Source organism: Acinonyx jubatus, chromosome D3 (genome assembly GCF_027475565.1).
Source record: "Acinonyx jubatus isolate Ajub_Pintada_27869175 chromosome D3, VMU_Ajub_asm_v1.0, whole genome shotgun sequence".
NCBI classification, from domain to species: domain Eukaryota; kingdom Metazoa; phylum Chordata; class Mammalia; order Carnivora; family Felidae; genus Acinonyx; species Acinonyx jubatus.
This window is the reverse complement of record NC_069392.1, coordinates 87,620,532-87,633,866: the sequence shown is the minus strand read 5'-3', so window position 1 is coordinate 87,633,866 and position 13,335 is coordinate 87,620,532. Positions and strand designations below refer to the sequence as shown.

General features: G+C 44.3%; 1 protein-coding gene across 3 annotated transcripts in view; it reads left to right on the top strand.

Moving 5' to 3' along the window:
- Positions 1-12,296, top strand: part of FBXO15 (F-box protein 15) — a 48,320-nt gene extending 36,024 nt beyond the window's left edge. For 2 of the 3 annotated variants that reach the window (XM_015080424.3, XM_053206038.1), the window contains exons 9-10: positions 9,224-9,348; positions 11,905-12,296. In XM_015080424.3, coding sequence (XP_014935910.2) covers positions 9,224-9,348; positions 11,905-12,171 — 392 coding nt within the window. In that variant the 3' untranslated portion in view covers positions 12,172-12,296. The remainder of the gene's footprint in view (positions 1-9,223; positions 9,349-11,904) is intronic. The other variant, XM_027069181.2, reaches the window with a different exon arrangement.
- The last annotated feature ends 1,039 nt before the right edge of the window (positions 12,297-13,335 follow it).

The window sequence follows — 13,335 nt, the reverse complement described above, 5'->3', positions numbered from 1 at the left end:
AACAATCCACTATAATTAAATCTTCAGGTATATGTGCAGCAGGGTTAGAAAAGGAAGAGATTAGTGTAGGCTGAAAGGTGCTATAACCCATAGGGGTGAATGGTGAAGTTTTGAGGGACTAAATCCCTCAAAGGAAGAAGATCTGAGGACACAGATTTGGTTGGCATCCCCAGAGTTACCGGTTGGGTAGGCAAAGCATAGCTAGTTGCAATAAGCAGAGGAAGGTTGATACAGCTGCTGATTGTTGACCTTTGTTGAGTGTGGTTTTTTGGTAACTTTTTATTTTGATGTAATTTCCAAGCTAGAAAAAATTACAAGAATACTACAGGTACTTACTTAGGGCTGATTTTGTTTCCCAATATATGGTCTTTTCGGAGGATGAAATGTTCTGAATATATCTGTGAAGTCCATCCGGTCCAGTGTGTCATTCAAAGCCATTGTTTCCTTGTTGATATTTTGAGTAGATGATCTGTCCATTGCTGTGAGTGGGGAGTTGAAGTCTCCTACTATTATGGTATTACTATCGATGAGTTTCTTTATGTTTGTGATTAATTGATTTATATATTTGGGTGCTGTCACATTTGGCGCATCAATGTTTACAATTGTTAGGTCTTCTTGGTGGATAGACCCCTTAATTATGATATAGCATCCCTCTTCATCTCTTGATACAGTGTTTATTTTAAAGTCTAGATTGTCTGATATAAGTATGGCCATTCTGGCTCTTTTGTTGACCATTAGCATGATAGATGGTTCTCCATCCCCTTACTTTCAATCTGAAGGTGTCTTTAGGTCTAAAGTGGGTCTCTTGTAAACACCATATAGATGGATCTTGTTTTCTTATCCATTCTGTTACCCTATGTCTTTTGATTGGAGCATTGAGTCCATTGATGTTTACAGTGAGTACTGAAAGATAGGAATTTATTGCCGTTATGATGCTTGTAGAGTTGGAGTTTCTGGTGGTGTTCTCTGGTCCTTTCTAATCTTTGTTGCTTTATTTATTTATTATTAATTAATTAATTTATGTTTTCATCTTTTCTCCCCTCAGAGAGTCCCCCTTAAAATTTCTTGCAGGGCTGGTTTAGTGGTCACAAACTCCTCTAATTTTTGTTTGTCTGGGAACCTTTTTATCTCTCCTTCTGTTTTGAAGGACAGCCTTGCTGGACGAAGAACTCTTGGCTGCCTATTTTTCTGATTCAGCACACTGACTATATCCTGCCACTCCTCTCTGGCCTGCCAGGTTTCTGTGGCTAGGTCTGCCGTCAAAGCTGATCTCTCTTCCCTTGTAGGTTAAGGACTTTTTTCCCTTGATGCTTTCATGAGTCTCTCCTTGCCTGAATATTTTGTGATTTTGACTATGATATGCCTTGTTGATGCTTGGTTTTTGTTGAATCTAATGGGGGTTCTGTGTGCTTCCTGGATTTTGATATCTGTGTCTTTCCCCAGGTTAGGGAAGTTTTCCACTATGATTTGCTCACCTAACCCTTCTACCCCTATTTCTCTCTCTTCCTCTTCTGGGACCCCTATGATTCTGATGTTATTCTTTTTTAATGGGTCACTGATTTCTCTAATTCTTAAATTGTGCTCTTTGCCTTAATCTCCCTCTTTTTTTCTGCTTCATCATTCTCTATAAGTTTGTCCTCTACATCGCTGATTCTCTGTTCTGCCTCCTCCATCCTTGCCACTGCGGCATCCATCCATGATTGCAGCTCATTTATAGCATTTTTAATTTAATTCTGGCTATTTTTTGCTTCTTTTATCTCTGCAGAAAGGGATTCTAATCTATTTTTGACTCCAGCTAGTATTCTTGTTATCGTGACTCTAAATTCTGGTTCAGACATCTTGCTTATATCTGTGTTGGTTAAATCCATGGCTGTCGTTTCTTCGTGCTCTTTCTTTTGGGTTGAATTCCTTCATTTTGTCATTTTGAAGGGAGAAAAGGAATTAATGAGGTAGAAAAATTAAAATAAAAAAATTAAAATTAAAAAAATATTAGAATTAAAGAATTAAACACACACACACACACAAATTGAATAGATGATGCTAGATCCTAGGTGTGTTTTGGTCTGGGTGTTGAAAGTGGTTTGACAGATTAGAGAAAAAGGGGGGGGGGAGAAGAAAAAAAAGGGAAATTGAGAATTTGAAAAAATGAATACACTGAAGTAGACTAAAATGAGATGATAGAGGTAAAATAGAATTTGAAAAAATATACACAGAAGTAAATAGAAAAAATTTAAAGAAAAATATTTTTATTAAAAATTAAAAATAAAAATGAATCTTTTCTATGTTCAAGAAATAGAAATGAAAAAGAGAAAAAAGAACAAAAAAGGAAAGAAGGAAAGCGTTTGAAAATTTGAAGAAGTGAATACACTGTAGTAGACTGAAATAAAATGATGAAAGTAAAATAGAATTTGAGAAAATTTACACAAAAGCAAAAAATATAGTAAAAAAGTTAATGAAAATATTTTTAATAGAAATTGAAGGTAAAAATGAAGTTTTTCTCTTTCTGCATTAAAGAAAAAGAAAAGAAATGGAAAAGAGAAAAAAAGAAAAAGAAAAAAGGAGATCGTTTGAAAATTTGAAAAGGTGAATACATGGAAGTAGACTAAAATAAAATGACGGAAGTAAAATAGAATTTGAAAAAATTTACACAAAAGTAAAAAATATAGTAATTAAAGAAAATATTTTTAATAAAAATTGAAAATAAAAATGAATTTTTTCTTTTTCTGTATTCAAGAAGAAGTGTAAAAGAGAAAAAAAAAGGAAAGTAAGAAAATTGAAAAGATGAACCTACTAACAGATTGAAGTAGGACTGAAATTGCTTCGTTTTCCCCTAGAGGTCGGTCCATGTAGCTCTTTACAGTCCATAGATTAAGCCGGCGGTGAGGTTTGTGTTCTTGAAGAGCGAAGTTGGCCCGGTTGGGCGGGGCTCGGTGTAACGGCTCCGCTCTCCCCTAGATGGCGCTGCCAGCCTCCTGGGGTGGATTCTTGCCGTGCTCGTAGGTGCGCGTGCGCGTGCGCATGCGTGGGAGCAGTGAAAAATGGCGCCCGCCAGCCACCCAGTCCATTCTCCGGATCACCCGTCGCGCACCAGTCCTCCGTCCTCAGCTCTCATCCACTCCCCGCTTTTCCACTCTCCGTGACCAGGCCCCAGGCAGTACCTCTCTCCTGAGGTTTGTCTCAGATGCAGCTGTTTTCCCCGGCCCCTTGCTTCCCAAGGACCGAGGCTTTGACCCGTTCCGCCCCTCTGCGGGAGGGTCTCTCCGAGCAGTGGCCGAATGAGCAATGGCCGAATGTCGGCTGCACCCAGGAACGCCCGCTGGACCCTGCTGCTGCCGGTGCCCCGAGACTGTGGTCAGGTGCCAGTCCGCCCCAGAAAAAAGTTCATGAGACGGTGTAGCAGCAGCGTTTCAGGGATTATGGAAAATCACAACACGCCTGGCACCAGGCTTCACCCTCCATGACCTTGTTCCAGCACCAGAGAATGTGGCCATCTTCTGGGGTCTGCCGGGTCCAGGTGGCTTCAACAGTCTCTATCAAATGCCCTTTCAGCCCTGGAACCGCTTTTCCCCGTGTGGCCCGAAAACCTCCCGGACCCCACTCTGTTCCTGGGGATTCGCCCTTCCCACCAGAGCACCGCCAGGTAGGGAGCTGCAGAGTTGCAGCCTTTGCGCTCCCCTTGTTTACAGTCTTAATGGAATTGAAACCCTCTCCTTTCTCCATTTTTAGTTTAGTCCCTGCAGCTGTTTCCAATTTTCTACTTTATCTCCAGCTGCTTTTGGGGAGGGGTGCTTTGCCTGTATTCTCCCCTTCCCCCCCTCCCATCTCCTCTCTCCGCTTGCAAAAGCACCTCCCTTCCTGCGCCTTCTTGCTCCCCAAGTTCACTTCTCTGCACCGCGTACCTGCTGAATTCTGTGGTTCAGGTTGTGCAGATTGTTGTGTTAGTCCTCCAGTCAGTTTTCTAGGTGTGGGATGGTTTAGTGTTGGTCTGGCTGTGTTCCATGGACGCGAGACACACAGAAAATTTCCATGTTCTGCCATCTTGGCTCCTCCTCTCCAGGGAGAGTTTATGTTTTAAAAATTGCCAGACATTTTTCTATGTATAAGAAAATTTTATGTATGAGAAATTACCAAATATTTTTTACAGTGTTTGTACCATTTTATACCCCCTCCCCCCCAGCAGCGTACAGTATGGTTATATGGTTGTTCCATATCCCACCAACATTTGATGTTATTCGTCTTTTAAATTTTTGTCATTCCAGCCTGTGGGAGTAGGATCAGGACTTTGTGGCTTTGATTTGCGTCTCCCTGATGGCCAGTAGTGGTGAGCACCTTTTCGTGTGCCTCTTGGCCATTTTCATATCTTTTTGAAGTGTGTGTTAATCCTTTTGCCTTTTTAAAAACAGTTAACTCTTTATTTGTGAATTACATGACTTTTTTGTGTTTTCTGAATGCCAGTCCCTTGGCGGATAAATGTTCTGCAAGTATCTTTTCACGGTCTGTGGCTGGCTTACTCATTGCCTTCAAGGTATCTTAACAATTTTGTTCATTAAGGTATAATTGACATATTACATGACTTTCTGGTGTACAATATAACGATTGGATATTCACACAGTCTGAAATGATCACTATCATAAGTCTAGTTACCATCTGCCACCATATAAAAAATTGTAGGATTTACTCTTCTGGCAACTTTCAAGTATGCTCTACCAATATTTGACTATAGTCCCCGTGCTGTACTCACTTATTTTATAACCATTAAGTTTGTGTCTCTTCACCTGCTTCACTCATTTCATCCACTCCTCCCCTCTGGCAGCAATCATTCTGTTCTCTGTATTTATTTCTTTTGTTTTTCAGATTACACATATAAGTGAAATCCACATATTTGTCTTTCTGTGTCTGGCTTGTGTCACTTAGCATAATGTTCTTTGGGTCCATCCATGTCATTGCAAATAAAAGATTTCCTTCTTTTTTATGGCCGAATATTCCATTTAGTGTGTGTGTGTGTGTGTGTGTGTGTGTGTATTACATATTTTTATCCATTCGTCTGTTGATGGACACTTAGGTTGTTTTCATGCCTAGGCTGTTATAAATCATGCTTTAGTGAATAATGCAATGCTAAGATTTGTTTTTTGAGCTAGTGATTATATTTCCTTTGGACAAATATCCAGAAGTGGAATTTCTAGATTACATAGTAATTTTTTAAAAACAATTTTGAGGAACATCTATACTGTTTTCCATGGTGGAGAGGATGAATTAATGTAGCTAATTACCACCAACAGTGCACGAGGGTTCTCCTTTCTCCACCTCCTCACCAGTACTTGTTATTTCCTGTTTTTTTTTTTTTTAAATAATTGCCATTCTGACAGGTGTGAGGAGATACCTCATAGTGGTTTTGATTTGATTCTCTGGTGATGAGTGATGTTGAGCATCTTTCCATGTGTCTGTTGGACATCTGGATGTCTTCTTTGGGAAAATGTCTACCCAGATTCTCTGCCCATTTTTAAATTGGATTTTCTTTTGACATTGAGTTTTATGAGTTCTTTATATATTTTGCATGTTAACCCCTTGTTGCCCATATTATTTGCAGATATTTTCTTCCATTCGGTAGGTAGTCTTTTCACTTTGTTGATGGTTTCCTATGCTGTGCGGAAGCTTTTTAGTTCGATGGAGTCCCATTTGTTTATGTTTTGCTTTTGTTGCCCTTGCTTTTGGAGTCAGATCCCAAAATGTATCACCAAGACCTATGTCAAGGAACTTATTATTTTTTTTTCTAGGAGTTTTATGGTTTCTGGTATGGTTTCTTACATTCAAGTCTGAATCCATTTTGAGTTAATTTTGTATATGGTGTAAGGTAAGGGATCCAGTTTTATTTTATTTTATTTTTTTTGCGTGTGGCTATCCAGTTTTCCCAACTCCATTCATTGAAGAGACCATCCTTTCCCCATTGTATGTTCTTAACTCTTAATGATATGCTTTAATGACCAGAAGTTTCACATTTGGATGAAATCTAATTTATCAGGTTTTTAAAATTTTGTCTTTTTTTTTTTTTGGTCTTAAAAACTTTTTCTACTCCAGGTTATAGAGGTATGCTTTCTTTCTTCAAGTTGTATTATGGTTTTAACTTTTATATTTAGGTCTGTTATCCAACCCTAATTAATTTTTGTGTAAAGTATAAGGTAAGGGATGAGGTTCATTCTGTTTTTCCATATTGATAAGTTATTTGCACCATTTGTGAAAAGATTTTCTCATTAAATTATCTTGATGTCTTTGTCAGAGGTCAACTTCCAGTAAGAGTATTGGTCTATTTTTGGACCCATCTGTTCTGTTCTTGTGTGTCTTCATTGCTGTACATCTATAGTAAGTCTAGAAGTCAACTTTTTTTTTCTTCTTAAGATTGTGTGGCTATTTTAGGTCCTTAGTATTTCCATGTGAATTTTAGAAGCAGCTTGTTAATTTTTATTTTTTATTTTTCTATGTTTAATATTTATAAATTATTAATTAAAATGTCTCCTGGGTTTATGATTAGGATTGCATTGAACCTGTAGATCATTTGGGTGAATGGATGTCTCAATAATTATTGAGTCTTGCAATCCACGTACATGGTACACATCTTTTGTCTCCTCTGCTGTAGGCTTGACTCTTTAGATAGAGTATTATTGTTGATATAGTGCATCTAAGGTGCTTAGCACATTTAGCCTGGGATATATAATAATCTACCCTTTAATGTTAATATATATTATTAGTTACATTAGTGTTCACAAAGCCTTATAAAGTACCTTCTGTGTGTGTTCTTATTTTACTCAGCTTAGAGCTTGACCATGGTTACACAGCTAATAAATGGCTGGGCAGGGTTTGGAATGAGGCCTTTATGACTCTAAAAGCCATGCCTGTAACTGAATGTCACTGGAAGCCAAGGGCAGTGAGCCTCAAATTTAATTTGTCTGAATTTTGGGGATGGTCTTATGTTTTGGTAGGTTAAAGTTGGAATTTCCAACAACAGAATTTATTCTGAATGATTTAAGCAACACAGGAACTCGCTAAGGGTACATTATCTCACAGAGAAGGAACCCCGGCCACTTATGGCCTTGTTATAGGAAGGTTGGGGAGGGGAGGAGATACGTGAGCATTGGACTCCCAGCTGTAGGGATTACCACACATTTGGAGGAGGAGCCATAAGTGATTCCCCAGCATATGTTGTCTGCTAATTTATAGGTTTTCCTCTACTGGCAGTAATACAAAAGCAAGATTTCGTGAGAATTTAAATCTATATTGTAAATTCTCAGCTAGTGTTTAAGCAAATAGGTGATTATGTTTCCCCCTTTTGTATATGTGTTAATCTGTTATAAGAAAGACTCTAGATACATAACAGCGTTTGAGTCGTGTCTCTGCACTTATGACTGGCATGACCTTGCCCGAGGTACTGTTAACCTGTGTGTAGTTCTCTCACCTGTGAATTCAGAACATACAATGCCTCGTTCATAGTAGTATCTTAAGATGTCTTGAGCTACCGTGCATAAAGCGCTTAACATAATGCTTGATGTACAGTAAGAACTCAAAAATATTACCTATTTTATAGATACACGTTTTCGCATACGTTCTGTGTGCGGATTGTTTAACTGTGGGGAGGGCCTAACCTTTTTCTCCTATAGATACAGGCACTTACAGAGTGCGTAGAAAGAGCCCTGACCTTTCAAGATACGGCAAATGTTAAAGTTGTTCTAAAGTGGGAGAATATTTGGTGATAAAATGCCAGCAGCCCTTGCTTCCACAGAGGTTTCATGTTTATTAGCTTAGACAATTGCCACTGAGCTGTTATGGGCTGCTGTACTTCGGAGTCCATTTTCTGCAGTGTCCTGAGGACAAGCCACATGGAAAATGAACTCGCGGTTTTCTGTATGGCGTCGTCTGGCTGCCAGGACACATGCCAGCTGGTCGGAGGTCTCTCTCGATTTTGCACATGGCTGTGCAGTAATACAGAGCAGAGCAGAGCCGCATCTGGTCCATTCCGAATGTCATTACCGCGTCTCCTCTGAGGCCCCGCTTCTCGCAGCTCTCCCCCCTGCTTGCATGGAGCCCTGCCGAGGTGACAGCAGAGCGTTGCCTGGGAAGGGTCAGTGTCCTGTGGCATGCACTCCTGCACCTGGGGAGAAGGGGGGGGGACAACGCACGGTTCTTGCTAGTCGCTCAGTGGAGGAGGGGACTGGGGGGGCTGTGGGCTGCCTCTGTCCTTGCTGCAGAAGGGCTCCCGGCGCCCTGCTGCAGGACTGGGAGCTCTGCTCCGAGGGGATGTGTTGCCTGGAACGCATCACCGTGTCACCCAGGGGGCCGCTGGCGAAGCAGCGCTCAAGCTCCACTCGGTGACCACATGGTCCAGGATGTCTAGGGCAGCGCTTGGGCTCCATAGACAGCTTCCGTGGGCTTCCTTCTGTCCCCCGCAGTCACCCACCTTGGGCCAAAGAGCGTCCGCTCCCCTCTGTTCTTCCGTCTGCTCTGCCCCAGGACTCACCTCTTACCCTGTGCAGGTGTCTCAGAAAGCTTGTGGCCTGCGAAGGAGCGGCACGTTCGGCAGTCACTTTCCGGGTGCGGGCAGTGACATGCCAAGCTGCTTGTCACGGGACACCCAGTGGTACAGGGAGTCCCGAGCACAGAGCACAGGGCCTGGGAGAGTGGGACATGGCAGCGAGGTCGTGCGGGGCTCTTGACTGTGACCAGGCTGCTCTTAGCACCTCGCTGGTCACAGGGGCTGGGTGTCTGCCCTCCGGCTGCTGTGTGTGCAAGGATGCTCACCCGCCAGGAAGCGTGTGCGCGCGGCTCTGAATCGCGTCCGTGCGCCCCAGCTCTCAAAACTCCTCAGTGCGGCCCATTGCCCTCCTTGACCCCCCACGTTCAGTGTCCTTTCTGGACCACTTTGGCATCTGCTATCCTAAGCTGCACAGTTCTCCTTTACCGTTGTTAGCACCGTAGGTATAATCAAATCAGAAGGACCCCTGCCTCCTTAGCAGTCTCCCTCTTGGCGACAGGTGGACATCCAGGTGCACCCCAGGTGTCTCCCTGACTCACCTTTCAGATCATGTCTCCAGCGTACGGGCCACTGGCCTCAGGCCACATGTCCGAACCTGGGCCTCAGCCCCATGAGGCCTTCTTTATGAAGCAGCCCTCCTGAAGAGTCCTGACTTGTCCTGCATGGGCCTGTCGTAACTGTCAAACTCTTAAATCTTTTCAGGGTACGTTGAAGATGGCTATGTGAAGATTGTTGTTATAAGTTTTAAAAATAACACAGAGCACCTACCTCTTATTGGAAAAGTTGGCCTCTCTTGGAGAACTGATATTTTTGATGGCTGTATAAAGGTAATTTGTTGTTTAATTTTCTTAACGTAACCTGGTTTCTGTGAGATGAAAGAAGTCTGTCGATGTATATCTGTGATCCTGCTTTTAAAGTCCTTAGTTTGACTGTTCTAATGTCTGAAGATATGTGCACTTTCTCTTGGGCACAGACGGTCGATGCATTCAATAGGTGCCTGTTGCGTGCCTTCTGTTTTTCGTTGAGTGTGGGGAGGGGGGCAAGCTTGCAGCACATTCTTGTACCCTTGCCCCCCTGAAGCCCCTCTGTCTGTCTGTCTTGTGGAAAAAGAGTGGTGCTCTCGGTCGGACCAGGCAAGTAGCATTTATTCAACATCTTAAATGCTCATGCACCACGTTAAAAGTCAGGATACAGATACTTCCGTGAATACCCTTCCTTGAACAGTGACATTAATTGGTGTCTCATCAGAAGTTAGCCACATGGACGGGAGAGTTTATTTAGTGGTTGGGGGTTGGCAGGGATGGAGGGAGTTGGCAGGAGGAGGAGGAGGAGGTGGAGGAGGGTGAGAGCCCTTGTAACTTAGTTTTGTTCTCTTCTGTGATCTTGTGCCCATGGCCGCCCCTGGTTCTCCCTGTTCGCCATCGTTATTTTTGTGGGATGAATAGCATTCTCATATTCCAGGTGAGCCAGTGGGATCTGTCTCCAGTAACATGGCTTTTTTCTGACGTACAAGTTAGAACAATTACTGATGATGAGTGAGACCAAACATTCAAAGCAGTTAATTATCAGGTGTGCCTGGTGGCTCAGTGGGTTAAGCTTCTGACTTCGGCTCAGGTCATGGTCTCACGGTGGTGAGTTCGAGCCCCGCGTCGGGCTCTGTGCTGACCGCTCAGAGCCTGGAACCTGCTTCGGATACTGTGTCTCCCTCTCTCTCTGCCCCTCCCCCGTTCACACTCTGTCTCTTTCTTTGTCTCTCTCTCTCTCTCTCTGTATGTATATTTATTTATTTTGAGAGAGAAAGAGAGCATGAGCATGGGAGAGGCAGAGAGAGAGAGGGAGAAAGAGAATCCCAACAGGCTCCGGCTGACAGCCCCATGTGGGGCTTGATCCCATGAACCCTGGGATTGTGACCTGAGCTGAAATCAAGAGTCAGACGCTCAACCCACTGAGCCACCCAGGCGCCCCTCTTTTTCTTTATTAGAGTCAGATTATGATCTCAAATACATTTTAGAGACGCCTGCAGTGGCTGATGTCAGTCCTGAGTCCCCACACGACAGCTGCTTGGTAACTGGCCGCCATACTGTTTTACAGACCGTTCTGACAGCCAGGGTGGGAGCCCTGCTTCAGTCTTCGGTCTGATTCAGTGACGCTCAGAACGAAACCTGTCCCGCTCTGCCTTCTGTCCGTTCCTCTCAGACGTGCCGGCTGATGGGGTGTCCTTTGCTAAGACTTTTCTTCTGTCTGTTCCTTTACTTTAGCCTTTCATTGCCTTGGCGTTTTTAATGTTTATCTGAACCTCACTTCTAAACCCATTTTAATTCAAGCTAGAGATTTGAGTATAGCCGTGGTTGATGGGTGCGTCACAGGCTCATGTGTGGTGATGGCTGTGCCCCCCGCCCTGTCTCCCACAAGACGCGTTGGCCAGTTTGCAGACCGTGCTGCAGCGGCCTGGGTGATTGAGGGGGTCGGGCACCTTGGGAGAACCCGACACCCCGCGTCTGACCTCAGCCTTTGACGCTGCAGAGTTCTTCGGCAAAGGGGGTGCAGGTAGGGAGAGCGGACTTGCCCTGCAGGGAAGGTGCGTTCTGCCTACTGCTTGGATGTGTACATTCTAGAAGTTCATGTTGAGAGAGACAGATTTGGGAAAGTGTAATTGGAAACAGTTCTCTTGAGGAGGAAGGCAGAAGGTAGGTAGAGGAAGATTTGAGGGAGGTTATAAAACACTTCCCCCCTCCTCTCCCCCTCCCCCTTCCCCCCCCCCCCCCAAGACAGAAGTGATTTGTTATGGAGAAGGAACCAAATGGGAAAGGAGCCCCGCTTCCTGGGACTGGATGGGGAGTCAAGTGCAGCGGAGAGGAGGAGGGGGCCTCTGTGTCTGTGAAGCGGGGTCTGGGTCTCATCCGCTGAGTCTGGGAAGGGGAGGACCGGAGGAGGCTGTCTGTGCATCTCGAACTTCCCCCGTGTGACCCAGCTGTCTGCAGGGAGTGAACTGGTGCCAGACGAGGGAAGGAGTAGCTGGGGGGGGGGGGCGTGTAAGGACCACCAACATCCCCGTGCTGCGTCACTGCTCCCGCCCCCATTTGTTGCTCTGTTGTGCAGCGGACACGTGTGGTGGAGGTGATGAGGGCGAGCTGGCCCGCCGCCCTCGTGACCCCGTCCCCTGGTGCCCCTCGCCCCGCCCGCTGCTCGTCCTTCACGCTCTCGGTGTGCACTCTGCCTCCGCCTGCCGTTCTGCTCTCTTTTCTCGTCTCCCTCCCCTCCCACTGCATCCTTCATGACATGGCTTCGTTTGTCCCTCCAGGCACATATCCATCAGACCTGGGAAGCAGGTCTAATTGGCCGTTTTTCCCGTACACTTAGGAATGTTTGTGTTTATTTTGTAGAGTTGTTCTATAATGGACACGACTCTTTTGGATGAACATGGGAGACCGTTTTGGTGTTTCAGTTCCCCGGTTCGCATGAGGGCTTTGGGGCCCTCTGACGGTCCCAGCTTCTTGGGACAGACTTCCTGTGTCGACTATGTGGACTCGGAAGGAAGAGTGCACGTGGAGCTGGTGTGGATCAAGGAGACCGAAGAGTACTTCATCGTCAGCCTGGTCCTGTACCTGAGGATAGCGAAAATAAACCGCTGGTTTGGGACGGCATACTGAGTGCTGGCAGCGGGTGGCACATCAGGGTCGCTGTTTGTTTACCTTGGACTCATCGTCCTGTTCTTGGTGTTGGGAGTTAAAATAAAGTAGTAGCCTGTTTGATGCCTTTTTCTTTCATGTTAGAAGTTGTGATTCCTGGGTCATGTTCAAGCTAATGTGTAGAGGACTAAGTTAAAATTTAAAAACGTCGCAATGAAAATTCATATAAAATAAGAAAAAAGATATCTGCTTCTCTTCTGCCATACAACTTAAAAAGCAAGGAATTCTTCTGACGCATATGATTGTGTGATCACTGTGTGTGTGTAGATCTGTGTGATCACTGTGCATATATGTGTGTGTGATCACTCTGTGTGTGTGTGTATGTGCATGTGTGATCACTGTGCATATGTGTGATTACTATGTATGCATGTGTGTGATCACTGCACGTGCGTATGTGTATGATCACTCTGCATGTGTATATGTGCAAGTGTGTGATCACTGTGCGTGTGTGTATGTGTGCATGTGTGATCACTGTGTGTGTGTATACATGTGTGATTGCCCTGTGTATATATGTGTGTGTGATCACTCTGTGTGCATGTGTATCTGTGCATGTGTGATCACTCTGTGAGTGTGCGTATGTGCAAGTGTGTGATCACCGTGCGTGTGTGCATGTGTGTGCATGTGTGATCACTGCGTGTGTGTATACATGTGTGATTGCCCTGTGTATATATGTGTGTGTGATCACTGTGTGTGTGTATGTGTATGTTTGATCACTCTGTGCGTGTGTATATGTGCAAGTGTGTGATCACTGTGTGTGCGTGTTTATGTTGTATAGATAGGGTTTTTTTTTTCCCCTTATTGGGTAGAACCTCAAATAAGAAAATGTATATAAATATGAACCTCATTAAACTTAGAAAGTGCTGTGTTCCTGGCATTCAGCAACCACGTTAGTATTTGGTGAAACAAAGTAAAATACCTACTGCACAGGGGAAGATGTATCTGAAATCATCAGGACAAACTGTTGCTGCTTAAGAGCAAAGTGTGATACAAATGCGGTAACGCCCCCCCCCCCCCCCCCCCACGTTAGTGGAGGGTCTAAGTTAGTAGTGAGCACATCCTATGCAGAGATGTCTTCAGAGAACTGACAGGTACTTGGGCTTTAAATAGAGGTAACAGGTATCTAAG